Below are 20634 nucleotides of genomic sequence, written 5' to 3' on the forward strand. Positions count from 1 at the left end.
ATGTCCATTGCTATGCCAACGATGCAGAAAGAAGTTGTCTTGGTATGTTTACCCCTTATGGAAAGGTAAGTCTTTTGCAAAAATAAAAAGTTCAGTTCTGTGCATTTTGTTCTGTTGGCGAATAAACAAAAATATACAAAACCCAATGAACACTAATAATTTACACAACAAGGATGGCAGCGTCAGCGAGAGACGAAAAGGTCAAAAAAGCCAGCTGCCACACAAACATTTAAACAAAACACCAAAAAGCTGGAAACATTTATGAAAACACAGTTAACACATAATACCAGTAGGCAACCTAACATAATACATAACAAAACAAGACAACATATGTGCAAAGAGATAAGCGAATGATATGATACTGTTTGAACTTGATTCAATTAAATAAAAAACTCTGAGCAGAATATCTCAGAGCTTCTTTGCCAAGACGCAGAAAAACACCACATTAGATTTTCAAAGGCAGGCCTTCTGTTGTTTCATTTACCCAAGTTAGGCTACCCCTTGAGCACAAATGCAACCGATTGCAAATTATCCTATCATTTCGTTCCGTGTATTTACCACTGCGCTATTTTGTAATTACCAATTTCCACACTGTCGTTATTGTTTTCACCGCTTGTTTAGACTCCAAACCACAAGAAAAATAGCTTTCACAGATTTTGAATTGAAGTAATCACATTTTTTTAATGAGTTTTGCATTATATTTCAGTCGACTTGCTATCACAAAAACGGTGCTACTGGTATGAGTTTGTCAGAAAGTGGAGGAGTAGTGAAATCAGAAAGCGGAACAATTATTAAAAAATGGCAATGGCCTAAAAATGAAGGAAAATTGAAAGACCCGGTTTCATTCACTTTAAACAAAGAAATGTTTGTTCAGGCAGTCAGTTTCCGTGATGTCACAATAAACTTCAATTCATCCGGAGAAAGCACAAAGTTGCAAGTTGGTGCAGTCAGGGGTTGTCAGGCACCTTCTAACAGAACACCGTCTCAAATGGTATGTAAGCCAATTCTATCTTTTAACCTTGGTACAAAACAATACTTTATGGTCATCCAGAAGTTGAAATTGCAGTTGGTGGAAACTGGTCAAATGTAGTTCGAATGTTTGTTTTATTGTAACATTGTTACAAATGGATTTTTCTGTACTAACTTACTTCATCAAGTTATATTTTCATATTAAATATTTTGCATTGCCACTACTAACAAAGACTTCACTCTGAAGAAGAGCGTTAAATAGATTACGGAATATATTGACAGCATTCAATGTCTAAAAGTGCAGCTTTCTGGAAACTAATCAAGCATCATCAATTGGGCCAATAGGCCTACTGTAGAGAGAGGTTTTACTTGCTAAATTCACATTGTGCTCCAACATAAAATTAATTTAAGATTGATCATTGACTTTAAAGTTTTGGACTAATCATAACACTTGTGGTTGTAAAGTTGTGACCATAAATCAAAAACTCCGGTTGAGATCCTGTCGAAGGGAATTCATCATCATCAGGGAGCCGAGTATGTTTGCGAATTGAAAACGAATAAAAATCAATCCAAGCTATATTTCTTGGCTGATGCTTGAAGCTGCATCTTCATATATTTGATCTAAAAAGACGCTGAAATTATTGCTGCTTGTAGTGAGGTCGATTGATTGGAATGACTTGGTACTTGGTTTTCTAGTAAGCACGCTACAGCGAAATCGCGTAAGTGAAAACTTGTAAGGATTTTCCAAGTTTGAAACTTTTCACTTATGTTATGAGATTTAAAGTCTAACTCAATGGAGCCAAGGTAAGTTTGTATAATTATAACTTTTTTTCAGATTTTGTTGCAGTCAGATTACAGCATGACATTAAAGACAGCAGCAGATTTCGGGCACTCAAACAAAACAGAGGAAATAAGTAGGCCTACTAAAAAATCTCCCGCAAAGCAGTTTGGCAGAAAACACGCTGGTTTAAGAAAAAATGCGGTAAAATAATAAAGTGTATACATATTGTGCAGTGTAGCAATAGTTATGTACTGCATAATAGTGTAGTGAAAATCATAGGTAGACTACTGTAATTACATAGCTTTCAGTTCAATCACATTACAACTACACCATCAATTTTTTTTTATTACATTACAATTACATTGTTCTGATATTTTCAAGCTACAAATATTACAAAATATAATTAATTACACGTTTCAATAACAAAAATTAAATGTTTCAATATTTGTGTTTATCGATGATTTCTTTCAGTTTGATTTTATCAAAGACAAGTAGAATTAGATTCGATAAAGATTTAGTTGCAATTTAGAGTTTCTTTTTGAACCCCAGCTAGCAGCTCGACAAAAGCACTGATATCGTGCGTGCAACTTAGCCTACCAAATGTAATTGTAATTTGGGAAAAGTTTTTTGCATACAATTACGGTACAAAACAACAAAAAGTATCCTTTACTGTTGCAATTACATGAAAATGTTTAATTTATTACATTCAATTACAATTTTACTTGTATCGTGGGGAAAGCCAAAACAAAGTATTCAGACTCATAAAACAAATGAAAAAGGATGGGAAAGATATTGTAGGGGGAAGATGTATAAGGAGTGGAGATGGGAAGTTGCATTTCAGCCCGGAAAGCAGAGGAGAAGTGTGGAAGGAACATATGGAAAATGTTATGAATAAGGAGAATGTATGGGATCATATGACAGAGGTTGATCTGGTGGAGGGTCCAGTGGGAAAGGTGACTCGTGATGAAGTGGTGGAGGCAATGGGGCACATGAAACTGCATAAAGCAGCCGGTCCATCAGAAGTGAGCGTAGAGATGATAAAAGCAAGTGGAGAGTTGGGAATTGAAGTAATGCTACAACTTAGCCAAAGGGTATTAGATGGAGAGGGAATGCCGGAGGAGTGGAAGCATAGTACTGTTGTTCCACTGTTCAAGAGAAAAGGGGATGTGAGAAGTTGCAGTGCATATAGAGGTGTAAAACTACTAGAGCATGGAATGAAAATTGTGGAGCGAATACTAGAAAAGAGGTTGAGAGCATTGGTGAAATTAAATGATATGCAGTTTGGATTTATGCCAGGAAAAGGTACAGTAGATGCTCTGTTTATATTGAGAAGAATGCAGGAGGAATACCGAGAGAAGCAGAGAAAACTATATATGTGTTTCGTCGACTTAGAAAAGGCATTTGACAGAGTACCAAGGAAAGTGATGGAGTGGGCAATGAGGAAAAGAGGTATACCGGAGGTATTAGTGAGAGCTGTGATGTCTATGTATGAGGATGCAAGAACAAAAGTGAGAGTTGGATCAAATTATTCAAGCGAGTTTTTTGTGAAGGTCAGTGACGATCGGTGAGGGAAAGCAAGGAAAGCAGTGCTTACCTTAGCAAAAACTATGCAAAATATAATGACTGAATTCTAGGTTTAACTTCTTATTATTTTTATCACGTCTATTTTAACTTGAAAATTACTGTTTTCGTGGCTAGAATTACTCGTAACGCTTGTGAGTAGTCTAAGACCTCACCAAACCGCATGTCTTGCCTATAAATGCCAATTAACGTAAACGCTTCTGTCAGAAACAACCACTGAGGCTCCAGGTAAGCAACTATCAAAATTGCTTACCCAAGTTCAAAAAACGCCTTCGTTTTAACCAATCCTTACTCGTATTGCAAAACGTCACCAGCTGCTTAGCCAATCAGATAGGTTAGACTTGCTTAAGGTTAGTCTTGCTTTCCCAGTGACGTCAATGCATACATTTGCTAGAGCGACTAGACTAACTCGTCAGAATGATCTCTCGTCACGGTACACGCACAGCATCATAATTGCTGTTTTTTGATGTCTCCTCGCCATGTACTTTAGCCTACTAGCTTTCCTAGTCATGCCTTTGCCCTTTTTACAGCGTTGATATAACGTTACTTCGCCAATGAACGTTCAGGTGCGGATGCAATATTTAGTTCGTTAACCCTTTGACCGCCAGCACTCATATTTGAGTGCAAGTCTAAAAACCACAATATCTTGCGAACGGTGGCATCGTTGATGCTCGTTGACCTTTCAAATCAAAGATGAAGCAATGGAGAAGTAAAATATATATTAAAAAAATATAGTTTGTATTTAGACTTTTTGAGATTTTTACTGCCAAACTTGGACAAAAATTTTTGCTTGGATTTTCCGCGCTTGCTTCAGACGAGAGAGCGTTACCGTCGCGCTAGAAACTGTTTTTTCAGTGTTGCCGATAATATTTCAAACATTTTATTAAATTTCAACACCAAAAGAGCTCAAAATTTAGCTTTTATTTGGGGTTGAAGTGAGAAAAGTATGAAAAAAAATGCAGATAACTTTGCGAGGTCAAAAATTAATTAATATAACTGTATAAAATAATCTTTTTACATTTTTGAAAAGAGAAAGAATTGCTCTTCGACATTCATGTGAAGGTTATTGAGGGAAGATTCATACATGAGAAATTTAGGGCCAACAAACTCGTGATCACTCATGCGTGACGGTAGGGTAAATTTTTGGTGGCGGTCAAAGGGTTAAGCTTCTATAAGCAGGAGGCAAACTTATCCAGCTTTTTGTACAAATTGCTTGCGGTTGTAATGTTTAGGCCTAAGTGTTAATTTTTGTAGTGTAGGCCTAACTGAATATCTGAGAATGAACATTCATGACGAATTAAACATTTAGACAACTATTATTCCATGTCTAACACAGGATTTTAGTCCTGCAACGTTAAAATTAAGATTGTTCATGACTTCTAAACATTAAATGGATGTATGATCACCACATAGGCGAAGCACAATTTGACAGATTTTTATTTTTGATTTGTTTTAGAAATGCTCTCAGAGCGCACCAAATTGGAAGTGTTTTTCAAAAATTTCTGGGGAGGCCCCCCAGACCCCCCGCTGGAAGTGTTGCCTTCGGCAACACGCCTTCGGGCTTCGCCCGACGGTTACGCCCTTCGTGCCTACTACCTTGCTGCAGCATGTTGCTTTCCCAACGGTTTAAGCCACCGAACGTCACTGGTGAAGGTTGGTGTACACCAAGGATCAGTTTTGTCACCTCTGATATTTGCTATTGTGGTTGACGTTGTAACTGAAGGAGTGAGGGAGGGCTTATTGAGTGAAATTTTGTATGCAGACGACCTGGTCTTGACAAGTAATAGTATGGAGGGACTGGAGAGAAAGTTTGAGAAATGGAAAGAAGCATTTGAAACCAAAGGTATGATGGTGAATCTTGAAAAAACAAAAGTGATGGTGAGTGGAGCAGAAGGAACAGTTGTTGAGAGCAAAGTAGATCACTGTGGAATATGTGGCAAGAGAGTGATGAGAAATTCAATGCAATGTAAGGAATGTGGAAAGTGGGTACATGCAAGATGTGCTAATGTCAAGAGAGCCGCAACAAGATTGGCGAAGTGTTTTGTTTGTGGGAAATGCAGTAAAGGAAGGAATGAAGTGGAAGGCCATGATGATGAGTTCTGCCATGGCATCGAAACAGTGACAGACTTCTGTTATCTGGGTGATCGGATAAATGGAAGTGGTGGATGTGAAGCAGCGGTGACAACAAGGGCAAGATTGGGCTGGGCAAAGTTCAGGGAATGTGGGGAAATGTTGTATGGCAGAAAATTTTCACTAAGGATGAAGGGAAAAGTGTATCGGAGCTGTGTGCGGCCTGCAATGCTATATGGTAGCGAGACATGGGTATTAAGAGAGAGTGAACTGGCAATCCTGAGAAGAACGGAAAGGTCAATGGTGAGAGCAATGTGTGGGGTGAAAACGAGAAGGGAAAAAAGGACTGAAGAATTGTTGGATATGCTAGGGATGAGAGAGACCATAGACCAAATGGCAAGGGCAAATGGAGTAAGATGGTATGGACATGTGATAAGGAGGGAGGAAGGAAGTTTTCTTAGAAAGGCACTAGATCTAAAGGTGGATGGGAAGAGGAAACGCGGTCGTCCCAGAAGAACGTGGAAACAACAAGTGAAGGATGAATTCAAAAAAGTCGGACTGAAGGAGGAAGATGCAAGGGACAGGGTGAAATGGAGAAAAGGGATCAAAACAATTGCTGCACGGAAACAATCGGCCACCCCCACTAGTGGGGAACAAACCGACAATGGATGATGATGATCGTATTACTAGGCTAATTTATCCAACTCTGGTGTGTATGATTTTATCAACAAGCAGCGATTTGCTAAATTCTACATATTTTTAAGACTTATTGGCTACCAATAGTCTACACATGGCAACACAATTAAGAATATTAAATTAAAATTGTGTAGCCTAATTATTGTAGGCATAAACAAACATTTATATCTGACAAAACATTTGAACATAATGTAGATCGTTGAGCATTTATGTAGCCTAATGTAATTACCTTTTTTTGCTTTTAATTAATTCTCAAGGACAAAATACCCCATTTGTTTATGTATCTCTGTGTTTCAAAACTTTTTGAAAAACTATTATGCACTTTGTCACAAAAACATTATCAACGGCACAGAATTAGGTCATCAAAAAAGTCACCTTTATTATCAAACAATTTTACGTGGAGATATGTCAGTTTTACAGCTGTGCATGTTTCACAGTGCGATCACAATTTTACAATATGCTAATGACTCCACATTAAAATAAGCTTTGCAGAAAGTAAGATCTTTTGCGGACCGGCAAAAAAATTACACGGACCGGCACCGGTCCGAGGACCGGCGGTTAAGAACCACTGATTTAGTCCGTTTGAGAAACAAAAGCAAATTGCTGTTGGAAAAATGGATGTGCAAATCTAGATCTCTACTTGGAATGAGCTCGCCATCACAAAAGAAACTATCTGAAAGACCACGGGTAGATCGGAGTTTCTCTAGAATTCCTTTGTTCTATGGCATAGAACTACAGATATAACATAATTCTATGGCATAGAACTATGGCATAGAACTTAGAATTTATGCACATAATACGCATATAATCTATGCACATAACTATGGCATTGCAGGCTACAGATCTTTTCCTACATCCGGCCTAAATGCACAAATGGTTCTCGAAACAGATAAGACCTTCAACATGTTTGGTTTCAAAGTAGCAAGCTACTGATGTAAAAAGTTGGACTATTGTTGTCAGCTTTGAACGGGCACATAACTGCAATACAACATTCAAAATATTGTAAGATCAAGTTACGACTCATTCATGAAACAACTGACATTTGTGAGATGTAATTTTGATGCAAATTTCTTTGTTGTCTAGAAAGATTTAATTTGTATTTTTTTGCCAACATGCAAGAAAACTAGGTCTAAAAAGGCTCAACTTTCTCTTTGCAACTTCAACAATATTTAAACAAATTCTGTCATGATCGGAAGCTTGTATATTTACTGATTAAGTTTTCGCCACAGTAATTGCGGCTTCTTCAGTATCTAGAAGAGCATAAGTAAATAAAAACATAACAATTTAAAATTACTTCACCAATATCAGCATCTTGTATCTTGACGTATCATTGTCGTATACAATATTCAGCCGAAGACTCCCACCCCCAAGGCGAAAAGCGCAAAGGAGCGTGAAGTGCTTTACGTTAACGAAGAGGAAGATGTTGAAGATGAGGACACAAAATATCAGTCTTTTCGATGTCCCTCAGCTCCCCCGCGACATATGCTACCCGGTCCCCATGTAAGAATCAAATGTAACTTTTAAGAGATAAAACAAGACAATAGCCTGTAGGTTACCGCACAAAGTTTTCAATTATTAGCTTACTATTTTTTGAAAAGTATTTATTTGAACTTGCATCTCTCACGAAATAATGATTAATGCAAAAGCACAAAAATAGTTTCAAGAAAGTTTTTACATGGCTTCAGTTCAAAGCTAAAATAAAAAAGGATTTGGTGTTTGATGATAAACAAACGTGCAAAGATTGGTTTCAATGAGATAATTAACTTTGTGTAGCTTTTAAAGTATTAATAAGTTTCAACCCCCAAAGAAGTGAAACAGTGACGTAGCTATGAAGAAAGTTTTAAAGGGGCAAAAGCAGCTGTTGGGGAGCGAGAAGTATTTTAACGTTGAAATAAAAAGTTTGTTTAAAAATGTAGCTAATGAAAGCAGCCAAACACTTATGAAACGCCATTCAAAATGTAATACAATGTCATTAAAACGTTGTAATAGTATTAGAAACACATATGTTTGAGGAGAGGGCAAGTTAAAGTTTCGGAGGGTCTTTTCGTTCTCAATCAAAAATAGGCTGGACTGTGGACACGATCAGTAGCGTACGTAGATGGGGAGCATTGGGCTTTTCCCTCCGTTTTAATCAAAAGTTGCCGCAATTTAACAAAGTAAAGTAAGACATTCAATTTGTTTTGGGTAGCATTGACAAAGCAAATAACAATATTGTCAAAAACAAAGCAAATACTAAATCTACGGATCAATGCCCCTCCCCCCCTGCGTACGCCATTGGACACGATCAAACATACTTGTAATTAGGCTGTCATTTGTACTTTAGTCACTCACTGTGAAAGACATACGAGCAAAACCTGGTGCCGAAAAAAGTACAAATCCACGAAGATCACGCACTGGATCAGTAAAGTTATGGGACTTGCACAGCGGTAGGTTGGTCACGTGGCATTTCAAATATGACGAGTTAATCCTTAGCCTCAGTGTTGACAGTTGGACCCAAATAGGGCTTTAACTTGAAATGAATGTAGTCAGATCTGGATAGGCTATGAAACTTGCATATTTTGTTGGGTCTTTGAACAAGTCAACTTACCGTGTCTAAATTAATTTATTTACAGCGATTTTAGCTTTAGAGACTTTGATAATTCCCGATCGAAAAGTTTGAAAGGATCCAACTTGTGTATTTACTATGCAAAAAGGAGAGTTCTTCCTGGCTGTCAGCACAAGGCTGACTGCTCATGCTGAAAAACGTAGCGTGTTTACTGTTATCCTATTCCAACACATCGATTAATTGTCTGCTTTGACACACCTATGATTTGTTTAGGTTACAATAGTTAGCTTTGCAAACTTGCATAGGCTATTATCAGGGGCGCCGGAAGCAGGGGGCCGATGCCCCCCTGCCCTCAAATTTTCTGTGGATAGGGGGGCAATGGTGCCCTTTTAAGGTCATGTAAGCTACTGCACATTTTGCAATAGCCTACGATATAACAAGTTCAGCTATTTGCTTTTAGTCTAATTATAAATTTTCATTTCTGCCTCAAAATAATATTCACGACACAAAATTCTGTATCACCGTAGGTGATTAGCCTACATCATCATAACATAGCACGATGCCTTCGCCCGTGCCATTGTTCTTTGTACACCGGACACTTGTATCATGGGATGGACGACAAATGGCTCCTCGTGCCCCATCCTGTGAGTACCATCTGCCTTCAACCAGATGAGAAACAAAATTTGTCAACAAAGAGCCTCCACCCGGACGGCACAGCTGCATGGGGCAGTTGATAAGTTCAGACGCCCCACCATTCTGCAGCTCAACATAGAAGGCTACACAACAAGCAAGACCAAAGTTGTGGAGCAGCTTGCCCATACCAACCAGGCACTCGTCATCCTCCTCCAGGAAACCCACTGCACTTCTGCAGATAGGCTAGCTATTCCCAACTACACGCTAGCCGGGTCTACCTTAAGCAGGAAGCACGGCATTGCCACGTTTGTGCATGAGAGCCTGAAGTGGACGTTTGTCGACCAATCTCCAACTGATGCCGAGATTGAGTGGGTGTGCATATGTATCTCAGACTATAACATCGTCAACATCTACAAGCCCCCACCCTCGCGAATGTTGCCATCATCCCTTTCAACGTTCCCCTCCCCCAGTCTCTACGCTGGCGACTTCAACTGCCGGCACATCGACTGGGGCTACAACAACACAAGCAGCGATGGAGAGTTGCTGGCTGGGCCTCTGCGAACCATCTTGCCCTCCTGTTCAGCCCAGGGGAGCCGCCCAGTTTCCGCTCCGGCCGCTGGGGAGCAGGGACGGGCCCTGACTTGGCCTTCGCGAGTGTCGACAGCTCTCTTCCAGACAGACGTGTGCTTGAGAAGTTCCCGCGATCCCAACGCCGGCCGTCCCTCATCATCGCCCCAAAACTTGTGGCTCCTGTCCCGAGTTCACCGGTGAAGCGATGGAACTTCAAAAAAGCCGATTGGAATCAATACAGCCTCCTGACCAATGAGTCTGCTGCAAAGTTACCATCACCTGAAATATGCAACGCAGACGAGGCATACCAGGACTTCTGCAATGCCATAATAACTGCGGCAAAGGCCACAATACCACGTGGCCATCGAACCAGCTATACACCATGCTGGGACTCTGAGTGTGAAGCTCTCTATCGCTCCTACTTAAGCGCCACAAGTGGCGCTGCTTCTAACACCGCCGCCACCAGACTACTTGAGCGGCTGGACACAAAGAAGCTTGAGCGATGGAACGAAGCTGTCCAAACCATCGACTTCTCACACTCAAGCCGCAAAGCATGGAGCATCGTCAACAACCTCACTGGGCGCTCAGCAAACTTCGCTCGTCAGTGCCCCGTTTCTGCTAATGCCATCGCTACCCAGCTAGTGCAGAACGGGGTCTACAAGACAAAGGACCGCAAGGCATCCCGTCTTGTTGCCAAGGAAGTGTCTGCCCTTTGGCGAGTGGAAACACCACAAGAGGAAGCAATCTCTGGAGACTTCACCCCAGAGGAATTCGCCACCGCCCTCCGCCTAGTGAAACCACACAAGTCTCCAGGGCCCGATAAGATCTGCCCTGAGCTTGTGCTCCATGCTGGCCATGCCTTAAAGTCCTGGTTACGTAGATTCCTCTCTTCCTGCCTGCACCACCTCACAATCCCAAAAATCTGGAGAAGAGCTTTAGTAGTTGCGATCCCTAAGCCTCACAAGCCACCAGAGGACCCAAGGAGTTATCGTCCAATATCCCTCCTCTGTGTTCCTTTCAAGATCCTCGAAAGACTGATCTACGCACGCGTCAATCCAATCATCGACCCGCTCCTTCCAAAAGAGCAAGCTGGGTTTCGGCGCGGAAAATCCACCGTAGATCAGGTCACACTCTTAACCCAAGACATCGAGGATTGCTTTGAGGCAAAAAAGAAGGCCGGCGCTGTTTTTCTAGATCTTACAGCTGCCTATGACACCATATGGCATCGCGGCCTTACTTGCAAGCTGCTTCGCCTGCTTCCTGACCGACATATGGTTCATATGATTATGGAACTTGTCAGGAATCGAAGCTTTACCCTCACCACCGGTAGCTCACAGCGAAGCAGACTGAGACGCCTGAAAAACGGCGTCCCACAGGGATCGGTCCTGGCTCCACTTCTTTTCAACATCTACACCCACGACCTGCCAACTACGGTCTCCGCAAAATATGCTTATGCGGACGACCTGGCAATTCTCCACTCCGCAAAGTCGTGGGAAAATTTAGAAGACACTTTGAGCCAGGACATGAAAACTCTCTCAGCCTATCTCCAGAACTGGCGACTGAAACTCAGCGAAACCAAAACTGTGGCAGCAGCTTTCCACCTCCATAATCGGGAAGCTGATCGTGAGCTGCACGTCCAGAACAACGGAAAATCTCTGTCCTTCTGCCCCGCACCGAGATATCTTGGGGTGACACTGGACAGATCGCTCACATACCGCCACCATTTGGTGTCACTGCGCAAGAAACTAACGTCCCGCGCTGCGCTACTCAAGCGCCTGGCAGGCTCTAGCTGGGGGGCGAGGGCTGACACTTTGCGTATAGCAGCCTTAGCCCTTGTCTACTCTTCAGCAGAGTACTGTGCACCTGTTTGGTGCCGCAGTGCTTACTGCCACAACATCGACACTGCCATAAACAGCGCCCTGCGCACAGTGACCGGATGCCTGCGTCCCACACCATTGGACAATCTCCCCATTCTCGCTGGCATCCAACCTGCTGAGCTTCGTCGCGAAGAAGCCACTCTGTCCCTCGGTCGACGGGCACTGGAGCCTAACCACCTTCTCCACCACAAGATCTCTGCTCTCCCAAACGAGCACCCCCGTCGACTGAAATCAAGGCACCCATTCGTGCCAGCCGCTCAACTTCTTATCAACGAAGCTGATGAACAAGACATCTCTGCGGCTACTTGGGCGGACCATAAATGGAGTTCTGAATGGAAGTCAACCGCCACCAGACTCTATTCGTTCATCCCCGACGCCGACACACGCCCCATCGGTCTAACACTACCAAGACAGGCGTGGGTGCGCCTTAACCGTCTCCATACGGGCGTCGGGATTTTCCGCTCAACCATGCACCAATGGGGAATGGCCTCTACCTCCTCCTGTGAATGTGGTGCCGAGGAACAGACCGCAGACCACATCATCAACGACTGCTCCACCTTCAAGCCACCTAACGGAGTGGAAGGTCTGCGTGTCATGGATGATGAAACCAAAGACTGGCTGCTCTCTAGTAGCCTTCCAGTGTAGTCCGGGAACATCGTGAATCTGGGGTGGTAAAAGGATAGACCCTCGGCCCCAGAAGCTCAAGCTCACACGACGACGACGACTTGTATCATTACTGGATGATTGGCTGATGGATGAGCATTATTGCTATATGTTATCTTAAAAGTTTAAAAAAAATTGGTCTTTCAGCAACAAAAGTGCCCTTTTTTGATAATCTTGCCCCCCAGTCAAAAACCGTTCCGGCGCCCCTGGCTATAACAATCTTCACAACCATGTCTTAACATTAAAATATGATTACTATTTATTTGGTCAGACTACCATTGTATGCTATATTTTATTTGCATATTTTACTATATAACACTGAGGAAGCTATATAAATCTGAAACTTCAAACTATGTTGCTGTTTATATTTTTCTTACTAACAGTAGTAGGATAGCCTACCATTAAACCTACGTGCTTTATGTTGTATGATTATCTGCAATAGTCTTCAGACGTCTGTGATATGTGAAGTGGAAATCTTTGTATAACTTTGTTTTCTCGTCTCTGACTACGGTTTCCATTCTATAAGACCCTTCGAACTCACACAAACTATATACCATCATGGCTTTCTATATGCAGTAGCCTAAAGCCCTACTAAACCATCAGGATGTCAATGTTTTGTGAATTCCATATTTGAAGTAAAAAGGTTTACTTTTGTCCATCTACAAACTAAATACATCGATTTTGTCTATGTCCTGTTAACTTTGCGTAGTCAAGCATTTTTTTTTCAGAAGTCATATAAAGTTCCTTACTTTTTAGCTAGCCATGCATGGCACAAATCCATTCTCAGTATCACATCCTCGCATTCTTTCATTCAATCGGCGCCTTCAGTGCTAAGTTATCGACAACAGCTTTCAAACATGTCATCGCCATTTCTAAAGCAAGCCTGGGGTTCTCAACATGGCGTTGTCTCGTCTATAACTTCAAGCAAGACCAGCCCGTTCAATATGACTAACCCAGAAGGTGGAAGGGTTTCGTCGCTGCCTACATGTGACGGTTGTCCAGTAGCAACCCGCCGCATGCTTTTGAATATTTCAGGTGACACGACTATATGTTTGAAAGTTGAATTTGTTGCTTTATTTACTGTTTGTACTTTTAACCATTTTTTATATCTTATTTAATTGCTAAACCCACTTTTTATAAGTTACTTTTGTATGCTGTAGTTAGTCTACCTAGTGGATTAGTGATATGGCTGAAGTTGCAGTCAATTATGGTAGACAGACTCTTGGCTTTACAGTGTGGACCGAGAAAGTTTGAGGGGGCTTGACAAGTCGTTGCGTTAAACTTTATTAATCAAAACTACTTCACTGCATAAACAACCACTTTATCTGGTGCACATATTTACCAGATCGGGTACGGATTTGACCAGATATGGACCAGATAAAGTTACTGTCTGGGTAAAGTAGCCTAGATCTAGGATAAGTCACAAAATACAGGGCTTGACATTAGCCTATCATAATGATCAGGTTCCACAAGATTGTTGATTAAATCAAACTGATGTTGCGTTTTTGGTTTAAAAATTCGTTAAGTTATTGGTATAGTAGGCAATGCAATGTAACTTATGAATGCAATCCACTGTCTACAAGTATCAGTTTGTCCTCCGAAATGCAAAGACTTTTTTCATTGGAGTTCCGTTAAGATTGCTTCTCTTAGCAAAAGACTATTTTGAATTGTCTACGCGTTGTTGTGGTTTACTTTTGTTACTCTTCCGTAGAAAAAAGTGGTATGTTTTATCTAGTACAGGTGTCCGCAAATACTTTTTGGCGCGACCCAAAAAACAATCGTTCGAAATCTTCGTGGCCCAAACGTTTCAGAAGCATATAATTTTGAGCAAAATATTTTGCAATTTAATATCAATTTCAATACGGTGGTCCACGCTTATTAAGCCCACATCGGGACTGGACGATTTCCGGCTTATTAATAGGGGGACAATTTTCTACCACTCCTATACCTTCAGTAATTTCGGAATGAACCAAATTGGGCTTAATAAGCCGGTGGACCTATTAACCGTGGACTTCGTCGTCGTCGTGTGAGCCTCTGGGGCCGAGGGTCCATCCTTTTACCACCCCAGATTCACGATGTTTCCGGACTACACTAGAAGGCTACTAGAGAGCAGTCAGTCTTTGGTTTCATCATCCATGACGAGCAGACCTTGCACTCCGTTAGGTGGCTTGAAGATGGTAGCCTCCAGTCATTGATGATGTGGTCTGCGGACTGTTTTTCGCACCACATTCATAAGAAGAAGAAGAAGCCATTCCCCATTGGTGCATGGTTGAGCAGAAAAGCCTGACGCCGTACGAAGACGGTTGAGGCGCACCCATGCCTGTCTTTGTAGTGTCAGACCTATGGGGCATGTGTCGGCGTCGGAGATGAGCGAATAAAGTCTGGTAGTACTTGACTTCCATTCAGAATTCCATTTATGGTCTGCCCATTGCCGAAGTAGCCGCAGAGATATCTTGTTCATCAGCTTCGATGATCAGTGGTTGAGCGGCTGCCACGAATGGGTGTCTTCATTTCATTCGACGGGGGTGATCGTTTGGGGGAGCAGAGATCTTGTGGTGGAGAAGATGTTAGGCTCCAGTGCTTGTCGGCCGAAAGACAGAGTGGCTTCTTCGCGATGAAGCTCAGCAGGTTGGATGCCAGCGAAAATGGGGAGATTGTCCAATGGTGTGAAACGCAGGCATCTGGTCACTGTGCGCAGGGCGTTGTTTTTAATGGCAGTGTCGATGTTGTGGCAGTAAGCACTGCGGCACTAAACAGGTGCACAGTGCTCGGCTTCTTCTCTTCTTCTTCTCTCGTTTGACTTGTAGTAGTCGTTCTCTCGTTTGACCTGAAGAGTAGACAAGGGCTAAGGCTGCTATACGGAAAGTGTCAGCCCTCGCCGCCAGCTGGAGCCTGCCAGGCGCTTGAGTAGAGCAGCGCCAGATGTCAGTTTCTTGCGCAGTGACACCAAATGGTGGTGGTATGTGAGCGATCTGTCCAGTATCACCCCAAGATATTTTGGTTCAGGGCAGAAGGACAGAGGTTTTCCATTGTGTTTGTGGAAAGCTGCTGCCACAGTTTTGGTGTCGCTGAGTTTCAGTCGGCAGTTCTGAAGATAAGCTGAGAGAGTTTCATGTCCTGGCTCAAGGTGTCTTTTAGACTTTATAACCATAGGCTTAATAAGCGAAGACTACTCTACTACAATCGAAAGTATAAATTTTTTTGTACAATATTGTAATCTCAGCACATCAAAGATTGTATTTACTTTTGTCATACAAGTTATATTGATAGTAAATTTAAACTGTTTTGCGACCCACTGTGGATGGTCTTGCGACCCAAATTTGGGTCGCGACCCACTATTTTTAGACACCTGATCTAGTATATATGTCCATCAAGCGATTTTAAAGGGAGGGGGCGATTTTAACAAAACACAATTATGTGTACTTTTGCGTTAATCCGACCTTGCAAAAACAGGGTAAATACACTTAATTTTCTGTGGTTTAGCGGAAGCAATCGCCCCCCCCCCCCCCCCCCTGGATCTGCCTGTCTACGATCTAACATACGCTAATGAGGCGCATCTGCATTGGTAGCTATAAAGAAGTGGTTTCCAAGCTGCGGGGGAGAGGAAAGTAGATCTTTGGGAAAACGAAATTTATTCTTTAATTATTTACTGTAAGTAAACAATTAAAGAATAAATTTAGATGTGTTAGAAGAGGTATTGAAGTTATTCTAGTCTAGCTATTTCAAAAGGAAGGTTGAGGGTCACCAATTACTAAACAAGATTAACCTTTCACGACAACTTTCATGTTGTTTAGATAAGAAAACTCCGAAAAGGATCTATATTTGTAAATGCCGCAAGAAACATATTCCGATGATCCATGATCTCGAGTTTGACTATTTTCTCCACATGGTAGCGCCACCCACACAACTCATAGTCGTTTTTGTGGTCAACAGCCTGTACCCTCGCAATACACACAGTGACAAAATGCTCAACGACATGTACATTCTCAAAAACAAGTAAGATCAAACACTAGTTTCGAATCTAGGAAACCAGAAACGAAACCAGCATGAAGAATGAACCAGAAAGATGGACCGTAACCTAGACGTCTTGAATCTTGTTTATCTTAAACAGCTCAATTTACATGTAGGCCACAAGTTTTTGAAAAAGGTAGTCCGTAACTGTTTTCTCTAAGTCTGCGAGACATAGCTTGACGAAATGGGTCTGTCAAGTGCTTTAGTCAAGCGCACATCCCGAGAGCTGAACCAGCTTTGCTTGATCCTGAGGATACGCACCCGACTCAAGATCACGCGGCGCTGGTTCGACTCTTAGGGTGTGCGCTTGAGCAACGCATTCAGAACTGCTCTCCATTCAGCGACACCTAGTGAATGGAATAATTCCCCTGCAACAACACTTCAACAATCGAAAACATCACTCTGTCAATCTCGATAACCGGCCCTACGTCAAAAGCCTCTACAAGTAGGCTATGCGAAACTAGCAGGAATAACCTATCAAGGCTTTGTCGGTTCTAGGATAAAGATTCAAAACCAAACCAACCCAAGTTCGGCGCTGAGCTATTCAAGCGGACTGTCGGTCGCTTGTATCAAACGTTATGCATGATTGACTTAAAACGAAGAATGTGCCGTTTAGTCACTGTGACTGCTATCATCCCTTTTTCATGTATTTTGCTTTTTATGTTTGTTTTTACAAAAATGTGTATTTACACAGAAACCGCAATCAAGTTTGCCTACAAAGTCGCTATGACCGCTACAGGGTGCTCCGTTACGACGTCGCTGTAGCGAAATCAAAAACCTATCGTTCTATTCCATTGCTTTGAGGACGTCACAATGCTGTACCAGGAATGGCCATGGTTAGTTATATTTACTCATCCAACCAGAAGTTGCCATTTTTACACCATTTCAACGTTTCTACAAACAATGTAGAAATAAAACATGTTGCTGGTCGGGCGGTATGAATAAGCAGAGGCCTGCAACCAGGGCCGTGGAGAGAATAATTTGGGCCCGGTACCAATAAGACTCGGGCCCCAACTCATGACATTTTAGAGAAAAACGCACTATATCCTAAGAATACGCTGAGGATTTTTCAAGTTTCCGGGCCCCTAAAATCATCCCGGATCCTAAAGTACCTCCTGGACCCCTGTCAACAATACTGTCTACAACTTTTGCTTTGTGTTGGATTAAATGTAAACTCAACGGTCGGCTGCAAAGCTGAATGGTGAGAGTGCGTGCGACAATCAAACGAGTTCAGATTGAATACCGCTCAAGAGTATGCTGTTGTGTTTGCAACATGTCACTTAACAGCGTGTCTCATGGCCTTTAGAGTTAGGGCGAAAAAGTTTCCCGAGTTGCGCGAAAAAGAAATAAAACAAAACGAGACTGTGCCGAGACCACTCGCCCAAATGGCGGAAACACTCACTTATTATTCACTAATATCGCTTGTGTAACAACTTGTAGATGTACTGCGGTGGAAGGCTTGTTTTTGCTGATCACATTTTCAACGGTTATGGAAATGCGAAGAAAGACTTTTTAAAACAAGTGATGAAATCAAAAATGGAATATGCTAGAGGACATTGTCTTCCTGATGACTTCAGGTGATTTGTAAACATTTTTTCCTAATTCTAATTTAAGCAAGGATGTCAAATGACAGAAACGTTTGGAAGACCATGATCGCCAACGTCTGGATCAGATCAGGCACATAATCATCATCAATTTAGGCAAGGGTATAAGTATTAATCTACTATCAATCTATATTTCCAATGTGCTTGGTAAAGGTTGTCGAACCAGGCACGAGTTATTGGTATATGACGCTAACACTTGTGAACAAACTACATCGAGACACACCACATTATGAGGTCATACTGAAGCTAAGCGTGTTCACTAAAATCCGTGGACATATCTACTGTACATGGGCATCAGTAAAGTAGCGGACCTGCCGGAGTAAAACTTTTATAGAACACATTTAACAACAAGCTTAGTCTACTCTAGAAAAACAAACATATTTACCTTAACATAAAAAGTAACATCAGTTGCCGCTGATAAACTACTAGTGACCTATTAATTCTCACTGAGAACTCTACAATCATGACAGGTTTACACCAGATCGGGGCAAGACTGGGTTTCGAGCAGCTTGGGGCGGGGAAATGAGAGGTGCCGGTGTCAACGGAAAAGGAGAACCAGGAATGTTTCTTACATCTCATAGGCAACTCCAGGAAGCAAAAAGACAGCAAAGTTTATCGGAAAATCGAGCTCTCACTGTCAGCCTAGCTCACGCTTCAAAATCCGACTCAGATGTTACGTCATCATCTTTGGTCTTACCACAAACTGGACCCCCAGCCCATAAGTATGTGGCTCTTAATGTGGTTTGTTTTGCTTTTCAAGTTTTATATGATCATGAAAACGAGTGACTTATCTGCCCGTAAAACTGTTTATTTTACATTGAATTTAAATGAGACCTACGTTTTTTTGTTTTACCTGGAATGAGAGTGAAAAGTTTTAAGTTGATGACAACCTGCATAAAAACCATCAGTTATTCTGCTCTTACAGGCCCTTAGACTAAAATTTTATTCCTCAAGGTCCTTCTGTAACTTTTTGTTCATAAAACGATATCACGCTATCACATCGCTATGTCATAGTTAGAGCACGTCATGTGATATAGTCTAATAGGCATGCTTTGATACACATTAAAATGGTTGCAAAAATGTGTGCTGCGATGTTACCTTCGCTATAATGCGTTTTATGTTCCTCCCCAGACAGCAAAATCCGTCATTTTTACATGGATGCAACGGCTATCGTTTGTTTGTTAAATGTTTCAACGGTCCTACTATAGGCTATTATTACTTATGGATACTTTACAAACGCAACTCCTCCGCTTGTCATTACTTATAGCACCTCGTATTCTTTCCAGGAGGTTGGAAACAGCCAAGGATTTTATTCACTTCAGTTTGTCGACCCTTATGTACACTCAACCCCAGTCTCGGCGCTCCTCCACCTCCGCTCAGCAGATTCCTGCCGAGAAGGAATTGACTGTGGTCCGACCCAAAACAACATCCAGCTACCTAGCTCCTGCTTCCCAGTCTATTCTGGAAGAGGATGAGGGTAGCAGTTTCACATTGGACGATTTGTACAGTTATGTGAAAATGCAAAGTGTTAAATGATGCATTTATCAACAAAATAAATATAAATCGAATGAATTATTATTAAGTTATGTTTCACATAACGATTATTTTTCTTTTCTAAAACAATCAGCACTTTTTGAATTCGGTTTTCTTTTATTTGTTTAGTGTATTCATCAATTTGATAATGCTAGAATATTAAATAATAAGGCTAATAAATAAAATAAATCTACGTATTTTGCATGAATATTGAATATCAAATCAATTTAGATGACTTTTTTGGGTGTAGTAAAGTGGTTATTTAAGCAATAGATTAAATTATACTAAAACAGGTCGTCTGTAGGCCTATCTACATTTATGAATAGATTTTATTTTTAACGTATTGTCCAAACAATCACAAATTCGTTTAAAGTGCATATAAACATGCAATTTCATGTGCAAAAGGTAGAATAAGTCGTTTTATTAACAACTCTTTATTAGCCTATACGCATACTTTTCAAAAAAAAGTGTTGAATATGTTATTGGAATTCCTTGAATAAATACGTATACACTGAAGCACATACACAGTAGATATAGGGGTATTTCTCATGTTTTAACACGTATTTTGCATTATGTTTCAATTTATATCTGGTATCGAAGAAAAATAATACAAGTAGCGATTTATAGCCACTGCTGGCGTGGGATTGGGAATGAAATTTACTAAATGAGTTCTTTTGGCTCGTTTTGTGAAATAACTTCGTTGATATCCGTCCATACGTCGTCCAGATGCTCTTCATCGCTATACAGTGGTACTGAATAAACTTTTGCAGGAGAAGATTGTGGTGTTAAGGGTTTTAGGAGACAGGATGGTAGTATTAAATGTACTAATAGAAGATACAGGAAAGCTTCCTTGTTTTGGACATGTTTTCAGGTTCTCAAAAGAACAGTGAGGTGGTTGAGAGTTAATTTCAGGATGCAAGGAATGAAGATTGGTGGAAAATTGGATGTTGAAATCCGGTAAAATATTAGGAGTCCAGTCAGACTGACTTACAGTACTGTAGCATGGTCCAGAGAACCCAGTGTTTGTAAAAGTATTTTGGTTTTCTAAAAGAGCATACGGCGTTTTTGTCACTACTGCTGTCTTTTCAAAAGATGCAGTTG

At 41.3% G+C, this 20634-nt stretch overlaps 1 protein-coding gene across 3 annotated transcripts; it reads left to right on the plus strand.

Moving 5' to 3' along the window:
* Positions 1-837: 837 nt before the first annotated feature.
* On the plus strand, positions 838-20251 carry LOC145778575 (uncharacterized). Of its 3 annotated transcripts, none has more exons than XM_082590090.1 (7): positions 838-991; positions 7448-7597; positions 8421-8523; positions 13142-13420; positions 16180-16381; positions 17091-17232; positions 17837-17965. In XM_082590090.1, the coding sequence occupies exons 1-6, from the start codon at positions 863-865 to the stop codon at positions 17197-17199; spliced, it is 972 nt and encodes a 323-aa protein (XP_082446216.1). In that variant the 5' UTR covers positions 838-862; the 3' UTR covers positions 17200-17232; positions 17837-17965. The 3 variants fall into 3 exon arrangements, with proteins under 3 accessions (XP_082446216.1, XP_082446217.1, XP_082446218.1); XM_082590091.1 differs by lacking the exon at positions 838-991 and adding an exon at positions 6522-6784; XM_082590092.1 differs by lacking the exons at positions 838-991; positions 7448-7597; positions 8421-8523; positions 13142-13420; positions 16180-16381 and adding exons at positions 18471-18722; positions 19287-20251 and having other exon boundaries at positions 16859-17232; positions 17837-17973.
* The last annotated feature ends 383 nt before the right edge of the window (positions 20252-20634 follow it).

The sequence above is a fragment of the Aplidium turbinatum genome, chromosome 10, assembly GCF_918807975.1.
Source record: "Aplidium turbinatum chromosome 10, kaAplTurb1.1, whole genome shotgun sequence".
Lineage (NCBI taxonomy): Eukaryota > Metazoa > Chordata > Ascidiacea > Aplousobranchia > Polyclinidae > Aplidium > Aplidium turbinatum.

Excerpts from the sequence above, each read along its gene's own strand:
- LOC145778575 (XM_082590090.1), top strand. The coding sequence starts at position 863 with ATGTTTGTTCAGGCAGTCAGTTTCCGTGATGTCACAATAAACTTCAAT. Across the intron at positions 992-7,447 it reads ACAGAACACCGTCTCAAATG|CCGAAGACTCCCACCCCCAA; the intron begins GTATGTAAGCCA and ends TACAATATTCAG. Across the intron at positions 8,524-13,141 it reads GTTATGGGACTTGCACAGCG|CTAGCCATGCATGGCACAAA; the intron begins GTAGGTTGGTCA and ends CTTACTTTTTAG.